The sequence below is a fragment of the Miscanthus floridulus genome, chromosome 3, assembly GCF_019320115.1.
Source record: "Miscanthus floridulus cultivar M001 chromosome 3, ASM1932011v1, whole genome shotgun sequence".
Taxonomy (NCBI): Eukaryota; Viridiplantae; Streptophyta; class Magnoliopsida; order Poales; family Poaceae; genus Miscanthus; species Miscanthus floridulus.
Window position 1 is genome coordinate 90,222,370 of NC_089582.1, and position 18,368 is coordinate 90,240,737.

Here is an 18,368-nt window from a genome sequence, read left to right on the forward strand (position 1 = left end):
ATTAGGAGGCCAATAGGCAGGGGTAGATATATAGGCAAGGAGGACCTGGGTTGGTTTGTAGAAGTATGACCACCGTCGGATCTCCTTGCTTAATACAATAGCAATCAATCTATAATTCTATAATTAACCATAATATGCCGATAGCCCATGTGTCCATATGCGGTTGTCTAACATAGTAACATACAGCACTCTGCCATGGATTTTATTTCGCTTGGTGTGATATTGTTAAACAACCTCAGTTTTCCTTTAATGAGGGAGCAGTTCATGAGAGTTTGTTTCTTGAAATCCACTTAATAAACAATAAAAAAGAAGAAAGAGGGGCTCAGTCAACCATTTAGTCTGCAATATCATATTAGACAAATGATTACTGGGTACAGATGAAACACATTGCTTGTTTTTCTTCAGCGATTCATTCTGGATCCCACAAAAAAATAGTAATTTCTTTCCTAGGCCACACATAATAAAAAGCTAATGTCCAGGAATCGACTACACTCCAGCTGCTCGTCCCAGCCTTTCCCTTAGGATCTTCACTCCCATATATCTGAACAAAAAGTATGACAAAAAGCTATTCAGTCTCTACACTTAAAATTTAAACTAGCAAAACAGGGAAGTTTCATCTGCGTGAGGTAGTCTACCTGCCCATCATCATGACTGTAGCTTGAGGGTTGGTCCCTGGTGATCTAGAAAATATTGAGCCATCAACCACCCGAAGGCCTGAAACTCCAAGCACCCGGTAATGCTGGTCAACCACCTTCCCTACATGGCACCCACCATGATAATGCCAGATGGTGATCACAGTGTCCTTGCAAAACTGCTCCAGGGATTCTGTGTCATTTGTATGCTTGGGTATCAGGTTCACATTAGCCTGCACACTCATATTGAGCACCCTTTCCATTGATAACCCAGCACCATCAGCAGAGAGTTCAGAGAAACGGTTTGTCTTCAGTATCCTTTCAATGGTCTTGATACCATAGACACAACGATTGAGATCCTGTGGATGACTGAAGTAGTTGAAGGTAACTGCTGGATTGTTCCGGACATCAGTATCTGTGAGGACCAGATGGCCTGTGGACAGCGGACCATCAATCTTCTCAAGTATAAAACCACCGTGGAATACCTCTTTGGGTAGATTAAGTTTGTTATGAGCGTATTTCTGGGCTGCTTCCAGGGTTCTTTGCTTTGGAGGAATGGTAGACAGCTGTCCAATCTGTATTTTACAGGAATGCAGTGTGTTAGCATATTAGGCTAATGAGACCAAAGAGGCAATGATTTTCACATAATCATGAAAGCTATGGTGTCACTTGTGATTGCATTGCATGAGTTCAGCTCATGCGTGCCATCAAGCTTTTTATTTTTTGTGTGCGTGTGTGTTTGGGTGGGTGGGTGTGTGTGTGGGGGGGGGGGGGGGTGGGGGGTGGGGGGGGGGGGGGGGGGGGGTGGGGGGGGGAAGCTGAAATATAAGAGCGTAAAAAAAACATAAAACCTGACTTAAACATGCTTATTTCTTAAAATTTACTATGACGTGTATGCATGTCCATTGGTAGTAATGAATGGCTCTAGTTTCTCAGTTATGGTCTTAATACTAAGTGATATATGCACATCAGAACTTTTTCCTAGTCGATATACTTGATTTAGCACAAAGAAGCAGGCTTTCTAATTGTTTATGGCATTGGCTTTAAACTATCTGTTTTACGCTTCTACTCTCTGCACACAAAGCATCAAAGTGCAAAATGAAGCTTGTAAAAAAATAGATTTGTGCAATTTGGAACTGTAAGCAAGAGAGATGCCAAACCTCAGCAGACATGATTCCATGGTGGCAGTGGACACTCTCTGATGACTGACCAAACCCGCTGCTAGCCTCAATGAACACACCTTCTTCAGTTATTCCGACAGTTTCAATGAGAGACTGCCGAGGAGGGCTTCTTGTTGGTATGAATATGGAGTTCATGGGGTTGTCAGCCATCCCTTTACCCACATATTTGTTATGGAGAACCACCGGAATGTTATGATTCTGGAGGTCATTCTTGGGTCCAATCCCACTGAGCAGCAGCAGCTGGGGGGTACCAATCGCACCAGCAGATACAATTATTTCACTATCTTTGTTGCTGTTCAAAAATGCCTGGTGGTGTCTCCCATTCTCATCAGTGAATTGGACTCCGATGGCTCTTGCCTTCAGTCGTCCTGCATCAGAATGATGTTTCTGAAAATGGTACGTATATTTGCTGTAGCTTTCACTCTTTCTATTCTAGGTATATTTCATTAACTCGACTTCTTTGTAACATGAACAGTTACGGAAGGGTGCTTACATGTATGTACATGGGTAATTATATTACCTTGTCGCGAGTCAAACACTATCTTGTGCACACTAGCATGGAGCAGCACCCTGAGGTTGTCAGGATCTCCAGCTGCTAGTAAGTCAGCAGCCGTGTGGCGGTACCCAGTCTCGTCAAAGATGGTGCCGCCCACCTTTGTTCCAGAAACATGATCGTAGGTATACCCATTGAAAGGGGCTACACCTGCTTGTAGCAGCCCATCCCGTAGCGCGGCCTGCCAAGGTGCGATCTTAGGCCACTGGACAATCTTCTCTTCTACCCAAGGGAAGGACTTGTTCACCAGGTCTTCATCCCAGCCGACCTCCTGGATAAAGCTGTAGGTACAAGAACACAAGGTTGTAAGCGACAGGATTATTGGCATAACAGCATTATTATTTAAAAAATGCACCTTGAATTTTTCTAGTTTAAATCCATGAAAACTATAAAAAAAAATCAATTGTAGGTGGATCTTGATCCTAGTTGTAGCTGGCCTGAGCTGTAGGCTTGGTTATTTCTCAACCTGTCTAGTCAACATACAGCCTGTTCGGTTGGGGCTGAAACGATCGTATACGATCGTGGATTATTACTGCTGGCTGGTTTGGTGTGAGAGAAAAATACTGTTCTAGTTGGCTGTTGCAGTATGACCCCATGTGATATTGTTTGTTGCCTCTTCTGGTTGGCTGTTGCAGTATGAGTGTATGACTGACAAGAAACACGAGGTGGTCTCTAGGCCTTGTTTAAATCCAGTGCGTAAAGTTTTTGGGTGTCACATCGGGTGTTACGTGGGGTGTTCGGATACTAATAAAAAAATAAATTACAGAATCCGTAAGTAAACCGCGAGACGAATTTATTAAGCCTAATTAATCCGTCATTAGCACATGCGTGTACTGTAGCACCACATTGTCAAATCATGGACTAAAAGATTCGTCTCACAAAGTAGTCGCAATCTATGCAATTAGTTATTTTTTTAGTCTATATTTAATACTCCATGCATGTGTCCAAACATTCGATATGATAGGGTGTAAACTTTTGGGGAAGGAACTAAACAAGGCCTTAATAAGGTTTTATTCTGAGAACCACAGCATGTGTTACAGGCAGAGCTGAAGCCTTCAATGCACACTAATCTAGTAAGTATCTGAATGTTTCTCTTGAAGTCATCAGGTTATCCACCTACACGCTTTTGTATGCTATTTCTCAAGAATAAGAACTATAGCTGATTTTAGAATAGTCATGTGGTGGCGCCTGAAAACTAGAACATATCCAACCAGGGGACCAAGACAAGACATATAGTCAAGTGCAGTGTGAGTGTATCGGTCCTCAAGTGTAGGAGATAGTACACTCAAGGCTTGAGTGCCTGTTTCAGTATGGTCGTTAGCTGCTTTAGCATGCATTTGGCTCACTTGGTAGTTTCTTTCTGTGTGATTGAGCTATTGAAGTCGATGCAAGTGCCTGTAGGCTATACAGCCTGAGGTCCGATTCACCAGAAATATATGGATAATTGAATGCTATTGTGGAAAGTGATATGTTGATAGGCGTTTTTTTGGTCGTTGCTGAATTTTCTGCACATTGCTAAAATGCAGAGAGTTGAGAGTAGCAGATAGTGCAGGATGCGAGCAGTCAGGCAGACCTTACCATTTATTTCACCCTGTCTCTACCACTGCTCTCTGTTTACCCTAGAACTGACGCTACAGTTGCGAAAGTGACTGGTCAGATTGCTGCTTGCTGGATGGCTACATAGATTGAATGATGGCACTGCCACAAGTATATTGCTTAAGGTAACTTGGGCCTTGTTTAGATGATGGTTGAGAATCAGTATTTGGCACTGTAGCACCTTCGTTTGTATTTGATAATTATTGTGTAATCATGGCCTAACTAGACTCAAAAGATTCGTCTCGTAATTTACTATCAAACTGTGTAATTAGTTATTTTTTTTATCTACATTTAATACTCCATGCATGTGTCCAAAGATTTGATGTGATGGAGAGAGAGTGAAAAAACTTAGAATCTAAACAAGGCCTTGATTGATTTTGGTTCCAACCTGAGGATTTTGCTCCCCCGTGCCCTGTGTTCTTCTTGTGTGAATCTAATGTTGCCCATTGTGGGCAAGGATAGTAAAAAAAAAAGTGGATTCATTTTGGGGGCAAAAATCTCCCTGTTTTGTCATGCACAGCAGCACAGGGAGCTATCACAACCAGTATAGACGACCAGAGACCATAATGGTGCAGAACATAACATATCGTCGCATACCTTGAGCTGGCCCGGCTGTAGAAGCCGGCATTGATGCAGGTTCCACCGCCCAATACCCTCGCCCGGGCATTGATGACGCCGTCGGTGGAGATGAAGACCTGCGACGGCGAGTCCGGCGCCATATTCATCAGCCCGATGTGGAAGTTCTCCATGTAGGAGACGTTGCGGTTGCCGTACGGGGAGCCTCCGCGCTCCAGCAGCAGCACCCTGTACCTGAGCGACAGCGTCGCCGCCAGCGGGCAGCCGGCGGTGCCGCCGCCGACGATGATGTAGTCGTACGTCGTCGCGCACCCCACGGGGTAGCTGCTGGCCTTCTGGAGGGGTGGGAGGTTCTTCAAGGTGAATGGCTCCTTGGCCTTGCCTGCGACGAAGGACGAACAGTTGCACTGTTAGTTACCGTTAAGCCTCTGCGTCATTCTTTGATTCTTTCCGGTTTCTGCTGTAAAAGCTATAGAGTTTTGGTATCCTATCGTATTTTTCTTGAGTTCGGCAGAACATGCATCTGATCCGATTGAGCTTACGTGCGCTCTTGACATCATCAGGCTCTGACATCGTGCCACCCTGGACCTGGATGGCATATCAGGTGCATATCTTTCATATATATTCTTGTCTGTCTAACCATTACTTTATTCGATATATGATGATGCGAGTGATTTTATATTCTTCCTAACAAGCGGTGGTGTTGGTGTGCCACTTCAGCATTCTGAAGCGGTAGTGGCAGAAACCAACAAACAGCTAACGACGGCAAAAAAACATCCTAAGTACAGTGCAAGAAGATGATGAAAGAGACGCATATGAAAGAGTGATTCCCAAGAGCTGTAAAGGAAGCAAGAAACCAGAAGCTGAAGTGCTGAACTGCTGAAGAGAAGAATCATTCATCAGCATTGCAGTATCGGATGGTGAAACAGAGTAAGCGCGCGCACCTTGGGACAGCTCGAAGGGGCAGAGGAGGCACGCCAGGAGCTCGAAGAAGAGCACCACTCTGCCGCTCGACGCCATTGGACTGAACTGAACCTTGAGAAGCTCCAGCAAGCAAGACGAGAGCTCTTCTTCTCGTTCTCGAGCAGAGAAAGCTGAGCTGCTCGACCTGCCCCCTCCCTTGAACCCTCTGCTCCCCACCTCTCAACCCGGCTATGTAGCCGGCGAGCGTGCGGCGTTGGAGGGATTGAAGGCCACATCAGATCAGAGCGCTGGCTGAGCCCGAGCCCGAGCCCGAGCCCGAGCCCGCATTGAAGAGAGCTCACCAGCTGCAGTAAGGGCCATTCAATGCTTGCTGGAGGAGCACTGCCCTGGGACAACTGGGATTTATGGACTTCATCAACCAATCAACCCTCACAAAGCTGCGGCAATGGCGCCCCTCCCTCCACCCCCCCGCCCCACCCCCCCACCCCCCGCTCTCTCTCTCTCTGCAACTCTGCCATTTCTTTATTGGTTTCCCGTTCCTGTGGTTGGGCCAACTGAGTTAATATTGTTTTTTTTTCTTACCTCGCTTGCTTGCTCTGTTTTTCAAATGGATGTACAGTATTGTCTGTTCATGAGACCATGAATGCCAGTAGCAGGAAATGTGTGGTGCAGTTTTCAGCACCGGTTGTAGAAAATGTGTCCTGAAATCAGAGAGCATCATTTTCAGGAGGAAGAAAGATCGCGGGAAAGTTCCCTGGAAGTTTGCATACATAGAAAATGGCTCAATTCAAGGTCGTGTGCTTCGTCATCTGATATGTATATTCATTGGCGGATCCGGGGGGGGGGGGGGGGGGGGGGGGGGGCTGCAGCCCCGTGAGAGTGATTTTGCTTTGTATTTACGGTAGAAAAAACGTGATTTCACCATTAATCTTCGACATTTGTTCTAAATCTCTATTGATTAGCCCTCCCTGAGGTGCTCATCCTGGCTCCGCCACTGTGTATATTTCAGTTCCATGCAAGCTAGTATTTCTGGAAGTTAAAGAGTGGAAACAACTTCATCATTTTACTAGGTTATGGTCGGTAGGATGCATACATATTACATATACTTCTTATTTCTGATAAACATTCCTGATAATATGATGCATGCATTTTAACATCAACAGAATGGGCTCGTTTGGCTGAGCTCCAATTCCTCCTAAAATGTATTATCTCTGTTCTCAAAAGAATGCAACTACGGGTTACGTGCTAGTAAGAGTACTTCATGTTTGACAAGTTTCTAGTAAATAATATTTACATTTATGGCTTCAATTCAATTTATTATGTTCATAATTAATCTAATAATGTTTATTTGATATTATAAATGTTTATACATTTTTATCTATAATTGGTCAAACTTTATATACTAAAACATGACACTGTTTCATAATTACATTCTTTTGGGACGGATGGTGTACTCTGTCTGCTGCTCTCTAGGGGAGTTAAAGCACTTTGTAAAAAAGTTTAGCAAAATATTTCCGGAGAGTATTTTCGAGCTAAATTTTTTGGATTTGGCTCCTAATTCAAAAAGGGCTCCTGCTCCCTTTGTGGCTTTAGGTGGCGACAGCCGTTTTTCTACCCCATTTGTTAGGGTTTCTTGATGATAGCGTAAGTAGAACTAACCAGACAAGTGCATTACTCCCTGAATTCTTGTAGGTATGGCGTACTAAGGTTATTGGAAGTCTTTAAATGTATACTTTGACCAATTTCTCTAATAAATATTATTAATCACTATAAAACCAACATATAACAAAAAGACATTTGAAGATGAATCTATTGATGCATCATTAACACTAAACATATGTATATTTTGACTAATGGAGGTCAAAGTTTACAATGTTTGGTATTTTTAATAATTTCTAACAAGTCTTAGATTTTGAAATGGTGGGAGTACTTTGTTAGAACAAGGAATGTATAAGGTTACTGTCATTAATTACAACTAATGTATTGATGACAATGGCAAAGCCAATAAGTGACATTCAATGTTATCTGCTTTCATTTGGTTAGGGAGTGGTCGAGTGAAGTGGGCATCATCATGTATGTATTCATATTTGTCAGTGCTGGGGTTGAGCTTTCCTTGTCCATTCAAGAGTTGAGCATCAACACAGTTACTACCACCATAGAAACGTGGGAGCTCTAAACTGAAACGCAATTAACAACTGATGTACTGCCGGCGGCGTCTGTTTTGCAGCTAACAACTGATGCACAAGAAGGCTCCGTTTGGCTTATCCCATAACCGGCTTGTTCGGCTTCTTTTTTCAGCCAGAACAGTATTTTTCTCTCACAACATTTCAGCCAGAACAGTATTTTTCGCTTGCTCGTAAACGATCGTAAATTTCCAGCCAGGAACAGTATTTTTCTCTCACACCAAACCAACCAACAATAAATAATCCACGATATGATACGGCCTCCCGAACAGGCTGCAGATCGATTTCATGACATTCAACTAGCTAGCTAGCCACCCGTTTTGTCTTACCACTAGCTGCATGCTTCGAATTCATATACTCAATCCGGAATAAATGCATGCTTTTATAACGAGTGCCTTGCACAGTAGTACTCCTGTATAGGAGTAGATGCTGGATCAAATGCAGGCCCAAGTGGAGCTACTTGTGCATATGGGAGTGGCGAATGATCGAAACGAATATATAAATGCTTCCTCCGTCCTAAAGTAAGTATTGTTTCAGCTTCCCAAGAACTCAAGCTCTTTTAACTTTGACTAAATAGATACATGAAAAATATTATCATTAGATATGTATTATTTTATAATAAACCTATTTAAAGATATAAATATTACTAATATTTTCTATAAATCTAGTCAAAGTTAAGAATATTTGACCGGCACGGAATACGATTATTTTGGGATGGAGAGAGCACTCACCGCTGCTTGCATTGGCTTGGCTGCGGCGCAGAAGGTGGACATGGACGACACACGTACGGTGGTGGTGCCCGCCGTATGTAAACTGCCGTTCCATGGTCCTCTCCTTGCATTGTATTGGTCCATCAGCATGAGCTACCGGCTGCCTGCTAGCCTCTCAACTCTCTCTGGTTAAATCGATCGTTGCCCATTCATGTTCAGGAAGGTTTATGAGCTAGCTAGCACGGTCAAATATCAACTCTCCTCCGATTGAGTTTGATTAATTATTTACTCTCCTATTCCTTCCTACAAAATTGTACTCCGATTGAGTACGTACTACTCTTAGCTTGCTCAAGAGTATATGCAGGACCAGCAAGTTCGTGCGTGCGCATGTCTCCGTGCATACGCTGTGGGCATTAAAAAAGTTGCTCACTCTGTCCAGATTTAATTAATTACAAGGCCGTATTTTGCTCCTTTTCCTATACCCTAATAAACCCACGCATCAGCAAGACAGCAATAAAAATTGAGCGTGTCTAACGTTGTACCCTTGCACCGCGCGCTTGGACGCATTAATTTTAATTTATTCTTTTTTTGCCCAGGGTGCAATGCATGTATATATGCATGGTATACATATATATATATATATATATATATATATATATATATATATATATATATATATATATATATATATATATATGTTCTTCGTTCCACAGAATGGAGATAGATGGTGCCATCGTTATGTGATGATTTAACGTATCAATCCATTAGTGTGTGACGTATCTCAATTAGTGCACATATGTTGTGGCTACATATGGATTATTTGTGCATTTAATCATTTACCAAGAGAATTATTGTATTGTTTTTTCGGTGATAATAGAAATTTGTAATTGAAAAGGATGAAGTACTCTCTCTCCTTATAAATAATTCACACTATATGCATAGCAAAACTATGTATCTAGAAAAGCCAGAACGACTTACAATTTAAAATAGAGGGAGAATCACTTGTGCGCAACCAAGCCAATGCTACCAAGTCATTACCATTTACAAAAGTTCTATAAGAATGACCACACATCCTCTCACTGACAATTTGAAACGAGGGAGTACAATTTAAACACTCGTGTGCAACTAAGCCAATGCTCAAAAGTTGTATAAAAATGACCACACATCCTGTCACCGAATTACATGCTAGGGCTATTAACTAAACCACTCTCACATGATAAAGTTAATAGTAAAGCTAAAGTTAGAGAAATTTTATTTTGGGCAAAACTAGGTCGTCTTACATTTTGGAACAAAGGAAATATATTGGTTTAGAGGGTTTGGTGGGTCAAGCTACTGACTAATGGGATTTTTTGTTTTCTCTAGGGAGTGGTAGTACACCCCTACACCGTTAGCCGTCATTTTTTCTAAGATATCATGTGCGAGTCTTTCTTTACCTGCCTGTTCATTCCAAAGTTCAGATATTTTTAGCTTTGAAAGTGGAAATCAAACCAAATGACTGTAGATAAGATTTTGGCCACTTTGTATCAGGTTGGGTTGAACGGACGGAGCTGAGTGAGGGTCATAGCACCATGTAAAAAAACACATCACAGACGCGCGTTCAGGCACATCACAGATGACATAACGCGTCTGTAATAAGGTCTTATTATAGACACGTGCATACTACAGACGCGTGTTACAAACAAACAACTGTGACAAATCGAACACGTGTATGTAGTAAGCCATTACTGGAGACGCGTGTTACCAAAGGCGCGTCCGTGACAAGATGAAGACGTGTCTGTAGTCAGGATCACACGACATTTATAAACCCATCAGTAGTAAGGATCACACTAGAGACGCGTGTTAACAACACGCGTCTGTAACAAAACACGCATCTGTAATATGTAATATTATTATAGACACGTGTCCCGTACGTGCATCTATAATATGATACCCAGATACAGACGCGTGTTACCTACGCGCGTCTGTAGAGTTTGAACCCGTTATCCGAGACTCGAAAAACACAACACGCGTCTGTAATATTTGATGTAGCTACAGACGCGTGTTTTTCCCAACACGCGTCTGTAGTAAGCTTACTACAGACGTACTATAGACGCGTGTTGACCTCACCGGACTAGCGAACCCCGCCGGCGACTTACTACAGACGTGCGCTGGGAAGACGCGTCTGTAAACTCGTACTACAGACGCCAACACGTGACATGGTAGATATATGGCTTTTTTACATAGTGTAGTGGGTCATGGCCTCCTAAGCTAGATCATCTTTTAATGAAAGTCTTAGCTTTGCTACTTTAGTTGCTAATGAAATATTAATATGTCCTCCTCTTCTTCCATTTTAGATCATATTGCCCTTCATTCATGTCGAAGCTCTACCACTGTTGAGTTGTAACATCCACGTTGGTTGCTTATTGTTGAAAAATAAGGTTAGTAAGGTGAAAAATATTCTCTTGAATGAAGCATTGGGTTCTTTTATTCTTTGATTGAGCAAATCTTATTTTGTGTTAGGTTTTGATATTAAAAGTAATCCCAGTTTTGTTAATTTTGTTAATCCGCCCGTCCAGTGCTTTAATTGATAGTGAAATCCAGCTGCTACGACTTAGAACCCGGTCAAAAGTACTCTGTGTCATAAAGGCCTATGCGGTTAACTCCATAATTTTGTTCTTTTCAGTAGAAATTCAGACTTGGCTCATTTTTTTTGATGCCAATGTACTACGAAAATTCGATGTCTATTGAGTACCTTTTTTTCCTTGAAAAAGAAAAGCCTATGGTGTGGGCCGAATCAAATTTGGGTGCACAACGCCGAAAGCCTGGCCCAATTAGAGTAAGCACACAAAGAGACAGGCCCAAAGGACTTTTAGGTCCGAAGTTTCTCACTGTGTCCCCTTCGTCGTGCCCACCTCAAAGTCCAAAACCCAGCCCCAATGGCCGCCACCCCGCCGGCCCCGGCGCCGCCGCGCATCCTCCTCGCCGGCGACGCCCACGGCCGACTCCACCAGCTCTTCAAGCGCGTCAAATCGGTAGCTACCCCCTCCACCTACCATTCTCTATTCCTCCTCTCGGTGGTGCCGCCGGTCCGTGACGCCGTGCGCTGCCCGCCCGCAGGTGAACCAGTCGACGGGGCCGTTCCACGCGCTGCTCTGCGTGGGGCAGTTCTTCTCCCCCGAGGGAGATGCCGAGGGCGCACCGGGGGACGTCGCCGACTACATCGAGGGGCGCGCTTCCGTGCCCATCCCGACCTACTTCACCGGCGACTACGGCCCCTCGGCGCCGCGGCTGCTGTCGAAGGCCGCCGCTGGCGCTCGCGGGTTCGCACCCGGCGGCATCGAGCTATGCCCCAACCTCTTCTGGCTCAGGGGAAGCAACCGCTTCACCCTCCACGGTGTGATTTCTGGCTAGTCTGCTGCTAATTGATTTCATTTGCTACCGGCTAGTTAAAATTTTTGACATAGAGCACTGTGGAGTTAATCGAGTGTTGGACTATATCACACTCATGCAGCAGGAGTCGCCTCTCGTGGTTCAAAATACTTTCGTAAAACCTATTCGTGTACTGGTACATCCTTAAAAGTGATATGGAACTTCATTGAGCAATGTGTAGCGATGCCTGAAAGGCTGAATGTGAACTGATTTACTCTCACCTTTCCTGTTTGTAGGTTTGTCGGTGGTTTATTTGTCAGGGAGGAAGGGACTAGGAGGGCCTGGCTGCTACAGCCAGGATGATGTGGATGCCCTGCGGGCTCTTGCAGAAGAGCCAGGGATTGTCGATCTGCTCTTGACATATCCTTTTTTTGCCCTTTACTGTTCCTTCCACTGCCTGCTAGTATTAATATTGAGTTGCTTTGTGTTAGCATCTATTCTGGATGCATCATACTTGGGTTCCCTTGACAGTAATGAGATTGCACTAACGAATGGCCAACTGGAGTAGTCAGTGGGGCTGACACTTCCAATGTGCCTAATCAGGTTTTGGATCCTAATGGGTATGACCCTATTGTTGCTGAATTGGTTGCTGAGATTAAGCCAAGGTTTGGTTCGGACTTCATAGTTCATACACAAAAAGAAAATGATTATTGAGAAAGTCAATTTAAAGCATTAACATGCAGCTTCTGTACGGCTGTAATGCTGATATTGTACAATGATATTATTATAATATATACTCAGTTGCTGACTACTAACTTAACCAGATCAGTGTTTTGTGCATTATGTAGCAGAAGACAGAATGTATGCTGATCCAGATTTGTGACATCGTTTGGTTCGTGCAGATATCACATTGCAGGTACTAAAGGTGTCTTTTATTCAAGGGAACCATATATCAATGATTCTGCTGCGCATGTTACCCGCTTTATTGGACTTGCTAATGTTGGAAACAAAGAGAAGCAGGTATTTATAATTTTATATACAGATCAAACCAACTTCTTGTTCAAAAAAGAAAGAAAAACCTGTTCGTTCATGTTTATACTACCTTTTTATGCTGTATCGTAATTTGTACACTACTCTATCCAGTCACTGACAAGTGATTTGGACATGGGCATGGTCCCCAGAATGCAATTTTGACTGCTATTTTTGTTGTTGTAATGTATTTATAAAGCAGATGGCCTGATTAGAGCTGCACCTAGTAGTGAGAAGCTTTTTATAGGAGATCTTAATGGGCATGTAGGTACTACAAGCGTAGGTTTCGAGGTAGTTCATGGGGGTTTTGGGTATGGTAGTAGGAATCAGGAGGGGGAGGAAGTTCTGGACTTCGCGGTAGCTTTTGACCTGATGATAGCCAACACTTTCTTTAGAAATAGAGAATCTCATCTAGTGACCTTCAGTAGCGGACAATACTTTAGCCAGATTGACTTTGTCCTCGCAAGAAGAAAGGACAAACGAGCATGCTTGGGTTGCAAGGTGATACCAGGGGAGTGTGTTGTTTCTCAACATAAGCTTTTGGTGGCAGACTTTCGTTTTTAGGTGCGTGCCCGTAGGGATAAACAAGCTAAGATTGAAAGAACAAAGTGGTGGAAACTGAAAGGGGAGACGTCAGAGGTATTCAGGGAAATGGTTATCAAAGAGGGCTCTTGGAAGGAAGAAGAGGACATAAACAACATGTGGGAGAAGATGGCAACCAACATTCGGAAGGTGGTCTCAGAGGTGTGTAGAGTAACCAAAGGAAGTGGAGGCGAGGCTAAAGATACTTGGTGGTAGAAAAGGAAGTCCAAAGGGCTATTAAGGAGAAGAAAGAATGCTATAGACGCTTGTACCATGACATGAGTGTGGACAACATAGAGAAGTACAAGGTGGTAAAGAAGACTGCAAAGCGAGCTGTAAGTGTGACAAAGGGTAGAGCGTACGAGGATCTTTACCAACATTTGAGTACGAAGGAAGGAGAGAAGGACATTTATAGGATGGCTAGGGTTCGTGAGAGAAAGACAATGGACTTCAACCAAGTTAAGTGTATTAAGGATGAAAGGGAGCATCTCTTGGTGAAGGAGGATGAGATCCGACATCAATGACAAGAGTATTTTGACAAATTGTTCAATGGTGAGAATATGGACACAACCTTTCAGTTGGATGACTCTTTTGATGACACCAATAGGCGCTTTGTGCAGAGAATCTAAGAATCTGAGGTCAGAGAGGCTTTGAAAATGATGAAAAGTGGTAAGGCGATGTGAACGGATGGTATCCCAATCGAGGTGTGGAGGTGCCTCGGGGACATAGCTATAGTATGGCTAACCAAGCTGTTCAACCATATTTTTGGATCGAACAAGATGCCTGATGAGTGGAGGAGAAGTATATTGGTACCGATCTACAAGAATAAAGGGGATATTCAAAGTTATACTAATTACCGGGGAATTAAGTTGATGAGCCATATTATGAAGCTATGGGAGAGAGTTATCGAATATTGCTTGAGAGCAATAACGCGGGTCTCTATGAACCAATTTGGTTTCATGCCCGGAAGGTCAACCATGGAAGCTATTTTCTTAATAGGACAAGTTATGGAGCGGTATAGGGAGAAGAAGGACCTACACATGGTTTTTATTGACTTGGAGAAGGCTTATGATAAAATACCAAGGAATGTTATGTGGTGGGCTTTGGACAAACATAAAGTCCCAACGAAGTACATCGGGCTCATTAAGGACATGTACAACAATTTTGTGACTAGAGTTCGAACAAGTGATGGAGACACGGATGACTTCCCGATTAGGATAGGACTACATCAAGGGTCAGCTTGGAGCCCTTATTTGTTTGCCTTAGTGATGGATGAGGTCACAAGGGATATACAAGGGGACATCCCTTGGTGTATGCTTTTCGCGGACAATGTAGTGCTAGTTGATGAAAGCCGGACAGGAGTGAATCAGAAACTGGAGTTATGGCGGGAGACTTTGGAGTCCAAAGGTTTTAGACTCGGTAGAATTAAAACTGAGTATATGAGATGTGACTTCGGCACTACTACTCGGGAGGAGGAAGATATTAGTTTGGAAGGTCAAGTAGTGCCTAGGAAGGATACCTTTCGATATTTAGGATCAATGCTACATAGAGACGGGGATATTGATGAAGATGTTAGCCATAGAATCAAAGCAGGGTGGATAAAGTGGCGGCAATCATCTGGTGTCCTATGTGACAAAAGGGTACTACAGAAGCTAAAATGCAAGTTTTATAGGACGGCGATTAGACCTGCTTTGTTGTATGGTGCAGAATATTGGCCTACGAAAAGACGACATGTTCAACAGATAAGTGTCGTGGAAATACATATGTTGCGTTGAATTTGCGGTCATACAAGAAGGGATCGAGTTCGGAATAATGATATACGTGATAGATTAGGGGTAACACCAATTGAAGAAAAGCTTGTCCAACACCGGTTGAGATGGTTTGGACATGTCTAACGGAGACCTTCAGGGGCACCGGTGCGTAGTGGAATCCTAAGCCAGGATAGTAACGTGAAGAGAGGCAGAGAAAGACCGAAGTTGCCTTGGGTAGAGGCAATAAAAGGAGACTTGAAAGGATGGAATACACCCAAAGACTTAGCCTTAGATAGGAGTGCTTGGAAGACAGCTATTCACGTGCCTAAACCTTGATTGCTTCTGCTGGGTTTCAACTCTAGCCTACCCCAACTTGTTTGGGACTTGAAGGCTTTGTTGTTGTTGTAATGTATTTATAAAGCACAGCAGAAGTATCTGTTTTGAAACTACTTTTGAAGACAAACCTACTCATATCAACTCTATTCAAATATATCCAAATTCAACACATAAAAGGTAATTTTGAATCAAATTTTGAAATAGTAGACTGCACAGAACCCAAAACGTCACTTATTTATGACTGGAGGGGGTATGTTTCAAGACTTTCCTTGTTCCTTCCAAGCTATAAAAATCATTCAGGCATTCTTATTATCAGTAATTCAGTACATGTGTCAAAGCACTAATTGCTTTCCAGTTATATGTTACCTACTAGCCAAAAAATTCTACTTCAAATGTGCAGCTTCAGTGATACATTGTAATTACCTAGCAATTTAAGTCATTAATTGTGTACTCCTTATTGCATATACTTTTCAGAAATTTATTCATGCGATTTCGCCTACTCCAGCATCTGTCATGTCCAGTGCTGATATCCATGCGAAGCCTCCAAATGCTACTCTGTCACCATATGTTGGTCCATCAAAATCAGTTCCTATTGAAGAAGCTCCAAAACGTCCAGCTGAGAACATTGATTCGCAATACTGGCGTTATGATGTCAAGCGGCAAAGGCATGGTGAAGCTGATGGGGGTGGATTGTGTTTCAAATTTACATCCTCAGGATCCTGTCAACGAGGGAGTAAATGCAATTATAGGCATGATGAGGAGGCAGTGGAGCATTATCAGAGAAATGTCTGTTTTGATTTTCTAAACAAAGGGAAATGTGAGAAGGGCCCAGAGTGCAAGTTTGTTCACAGCCTTTCAGGGGAGACTGCTCTAACAGATGCAAGACCTCGTAGGTGAGAAAAGCAGTACACAATCACTCTCTTTCTGTCAGTCTGACTCTGTAGGCATGCCTTTTGTGCTGGTATTTACCTCATTCATATTTTCCAAACTCCAGTGAAAGAAGACGTGTGGAGAGCAGTTGCTGGTTCTGCTTGTCGAGTCCGGATGTTGAGTCACATCTTGTCATTAGCATCGGAGAAGGTTACTACTGCACACTTGCAAAGGGGCCACTTGTTCCAAATCATGTTCTAATGATTCCCGTCGAACACTGCCCCAGTACATTGATGATGCCTCCAGAAGCAGAGGCAGAACTTGGGAGATATAAGATTGCTCTGGGTAAGTACTTTGAGAAGCAAGGAAAGACTGCAGTCTACTTTGAGTGTGTTTCACCGCGCTCCCACCATGCAAACCTGCAGGTATGGATCCTTCTCACCTGATATGAAACTTGCATCTGTGCAGAATCTTTGCCATGATTATGCTACATGGTAATCCTCCCAATTTCTTGCATAGGTTGTTCCCGTACCATTGCCCAAAGCAGATGCTGTTAATAAGATATTTCATCTAGCAGCCAAAAAACTGGGATTTGAATTCTCTATGGCGAATCCAGGTGACTCTTTATGCATTTTTGCCTCCGCCTTTTGTTTTTTCGATTAAACAAAAGAAAAACATGACCACATGCAGCAGGGAAGAAATATGTTCTTCATTACATATTAGTCAAAATTTGCAATTTTGTGAAATGTAACACATACTGCTTGTCGCACATGGTTGATAATTTAATATTATAATCGTTCAACATTATTTAGTATGTCATGCTGCTGATGTATTACTGTGATACATGATGTCAAGAGCTAAGATAGCCTTCATTGTCGCTTTTTAGTTTTTATTACAATGCTCACAGGAGTAAAGGTTCAAACTGTTATATTCTTTGTTGGACTATGAAGTACGATGACCAGTTGCTTCAACATTCTCTGTTGATGATTTGATCAGATTGAATTTTGGCTTAATTAGCAATGACCAGAACTAGCTTTGAAATGTGTTAGCTCGTTCAAAGAAAGTTTTTTTTTTTTGGAAAACTATGCTTTTATAATCTTCCATGAAGTTATATCGATTCAATTTCATTACTTATGATGCTTTGGCCCTGAGTAAATGATAGGTGCATTCCATTTCTGTTACCATTGACGTCTGGTTTGTTTTTACAGACGGTGCAAAAACTGCTAGAGAATCATTGATGTCTCAGTGCGAAAGCAAATCAGGCCTGTTTTATGTTGAGCTCCCGGAAGGTAGAATTCTCTTGCACATGGTCGACAGTAACGAGAAGTTCCCTGTGCAGTTTGGACGCGAGGTATGACTTGACCATCGTTGGCCCAGTTTTAGCTTGAAACAACAAACTAGTTGAAATTGGGGAGGAAGTAGTGAAATTGCAGTAAACTAAACAGCTGGCTGTCTTCCCTTTTCATGTCCACAGGTTTTAGCAGGATTGCTAAGCATGGCAGATCGCGCAGATTGGAGGAACTGCAAGATTTCAAAGGAAGAGGAGATTGAAATGGTGGACGATTTCAAACCAGGTTTCCGCGAATTTGATCCCGCAGAGTGAAAACCATGCTGTGCGCCTGTGCTTGTGTTTTGCGAGCAGTGTTCCTTACTGAGTAGAAAATGGAAACCCACGTTTGCAATTTGTAGCCCTAATTTTGAGGTCACATTTGTATGCCTGAGAGATGGACATTACATGAAGCACTAGAATGTAACATTTTCCAATGCGGCAATTTCAGTTTTATATAAACGCATGTGCGAGCAAGACACAACGCACTTTGGTTCAGCGAGATGATTTCGGATAGGCCTTGCTTCAGCCTGTTGGACACCACCATGGATGCTATCTTGTAATATAACAGTGCACAAGCTAATCGGCCGTAGGTACTTTTATTCTCTCCGGTTGTGGCACTTTTGGGATAAGCACCACCACCATTTCATTGCACCCGTCAGGAATTTCCCCTCCTCGCAAGAAATTACGCGCCTCCCGTAGTCCCGTGTGACATCCTCGCCAGCCACCCCCAATACTGACATAGAACAGAGAGTGCATGCCATTTGAGA

General features: G+C 43.0%; 2 protein-coding genes across 2 annotated transcripts; one reads left to right on the plus strand and one right to left on the minus strand.

Annotated features, from left to right (window-relative positions):
- Window positions 1-218: 218 nt before the first annotated feature.
- On the minus strand, window positions 219-6,077 carry LOC136541892 (protein HOTHEAD-like). The gene is made up of 6 exons (XM_066534064.1): window positions 5,483-6,077; window positions 4,560-4,920; window positions 2,334-2,647; window positions 1,793-2,181; window positions 636-1,207; window positions 219-541 (listed from the first exon to the last, which is right to left on the minus strand). The coding sequence occupies exons 1-6, from the start codon at window positions 5,556-5,558 to the stop codon at window positions 487-489; spliced, it is 1,767 nt and encodes a 588-aa protein (XP_066390161.1). The 5' UTR covers window positions 5,559-6,077; the 3' UTR covers window positions 219-486.
- A 5,132-nt stretch (window positions 6,078-11,209) lies between these two features.
- LOC136546093 (zinc finger CCCH domain-containing protein 59) lies at window positions 11,210-18,096 on the plus strand. Its single transcript, XM_066538067.1, has 10 exons — window positions 11,210-11,366; window positions 11,452-11,728; window positions 12,000-12,121; window positions 12,247-12,368; window positions 12,606-12,723; window positions 15,876-16,294; window positions 16,396-16,696; window positions 16,791-16,887; window positions 17,480-17,622; window positions 17,746-18,096. Exons 1-10 carry the CDS (start codon window positions 11,271-11,273, stop codon window positions 17,872-17,874), a joined length of 1,824 nt encoding a protein of 607 aa, XP_066394164.1. The 5' UTR covers window positions 11,210-11,270; the 3' UTR covers window positions 17,875-18,096.
- Window positions 18,097-18,368: the final 272 nt, after the last annotated feature.

Coding starts and splice junctions, on each gene's coding strand:
- LOC136541892 (XM_066534064.1), bottom strand. CDS start 5,558: ATGGCGTCGAGCGGCAGAGTGGTGCTCTTCTTCGAGCTCCTGGCGTGC. Junction 1,208..1,792: donor ATGGAATCATGTCTGCTGAG/GTTTGGCATCTC, acceptor TGTAAAATACAG/ATTGGACAGCTGTCTACCAT. Junction 542..635: donor ACAGTCATGATGATGGGCAG/GTAGACTACCTC, acceptor CTTTTTGTTCAG/ATATATGGGAGTGAAGATCC.
- LOC136546093 (XM_066538067.1), top strand. CDS start 11,271: ATGGCCGCCACCCCGCCGGCCCCGGCGCCGCCGCGCATCCTCCTCGCC. Junction 11,729..11,999: donor CAACCGCTTCACCCTCCACG/GTGTGATTTCTG, acceptor TCCTGTTTGTAG/GTTTGTCGGTGGTTTATTTG. Junction 12,369..12,605: donor GTTGCTGAGATTAAGCCAAG/GTTTGGTTCGGA, acceptor TGGTTCGTGCAG/ATATCACATTGCAGGTACTA.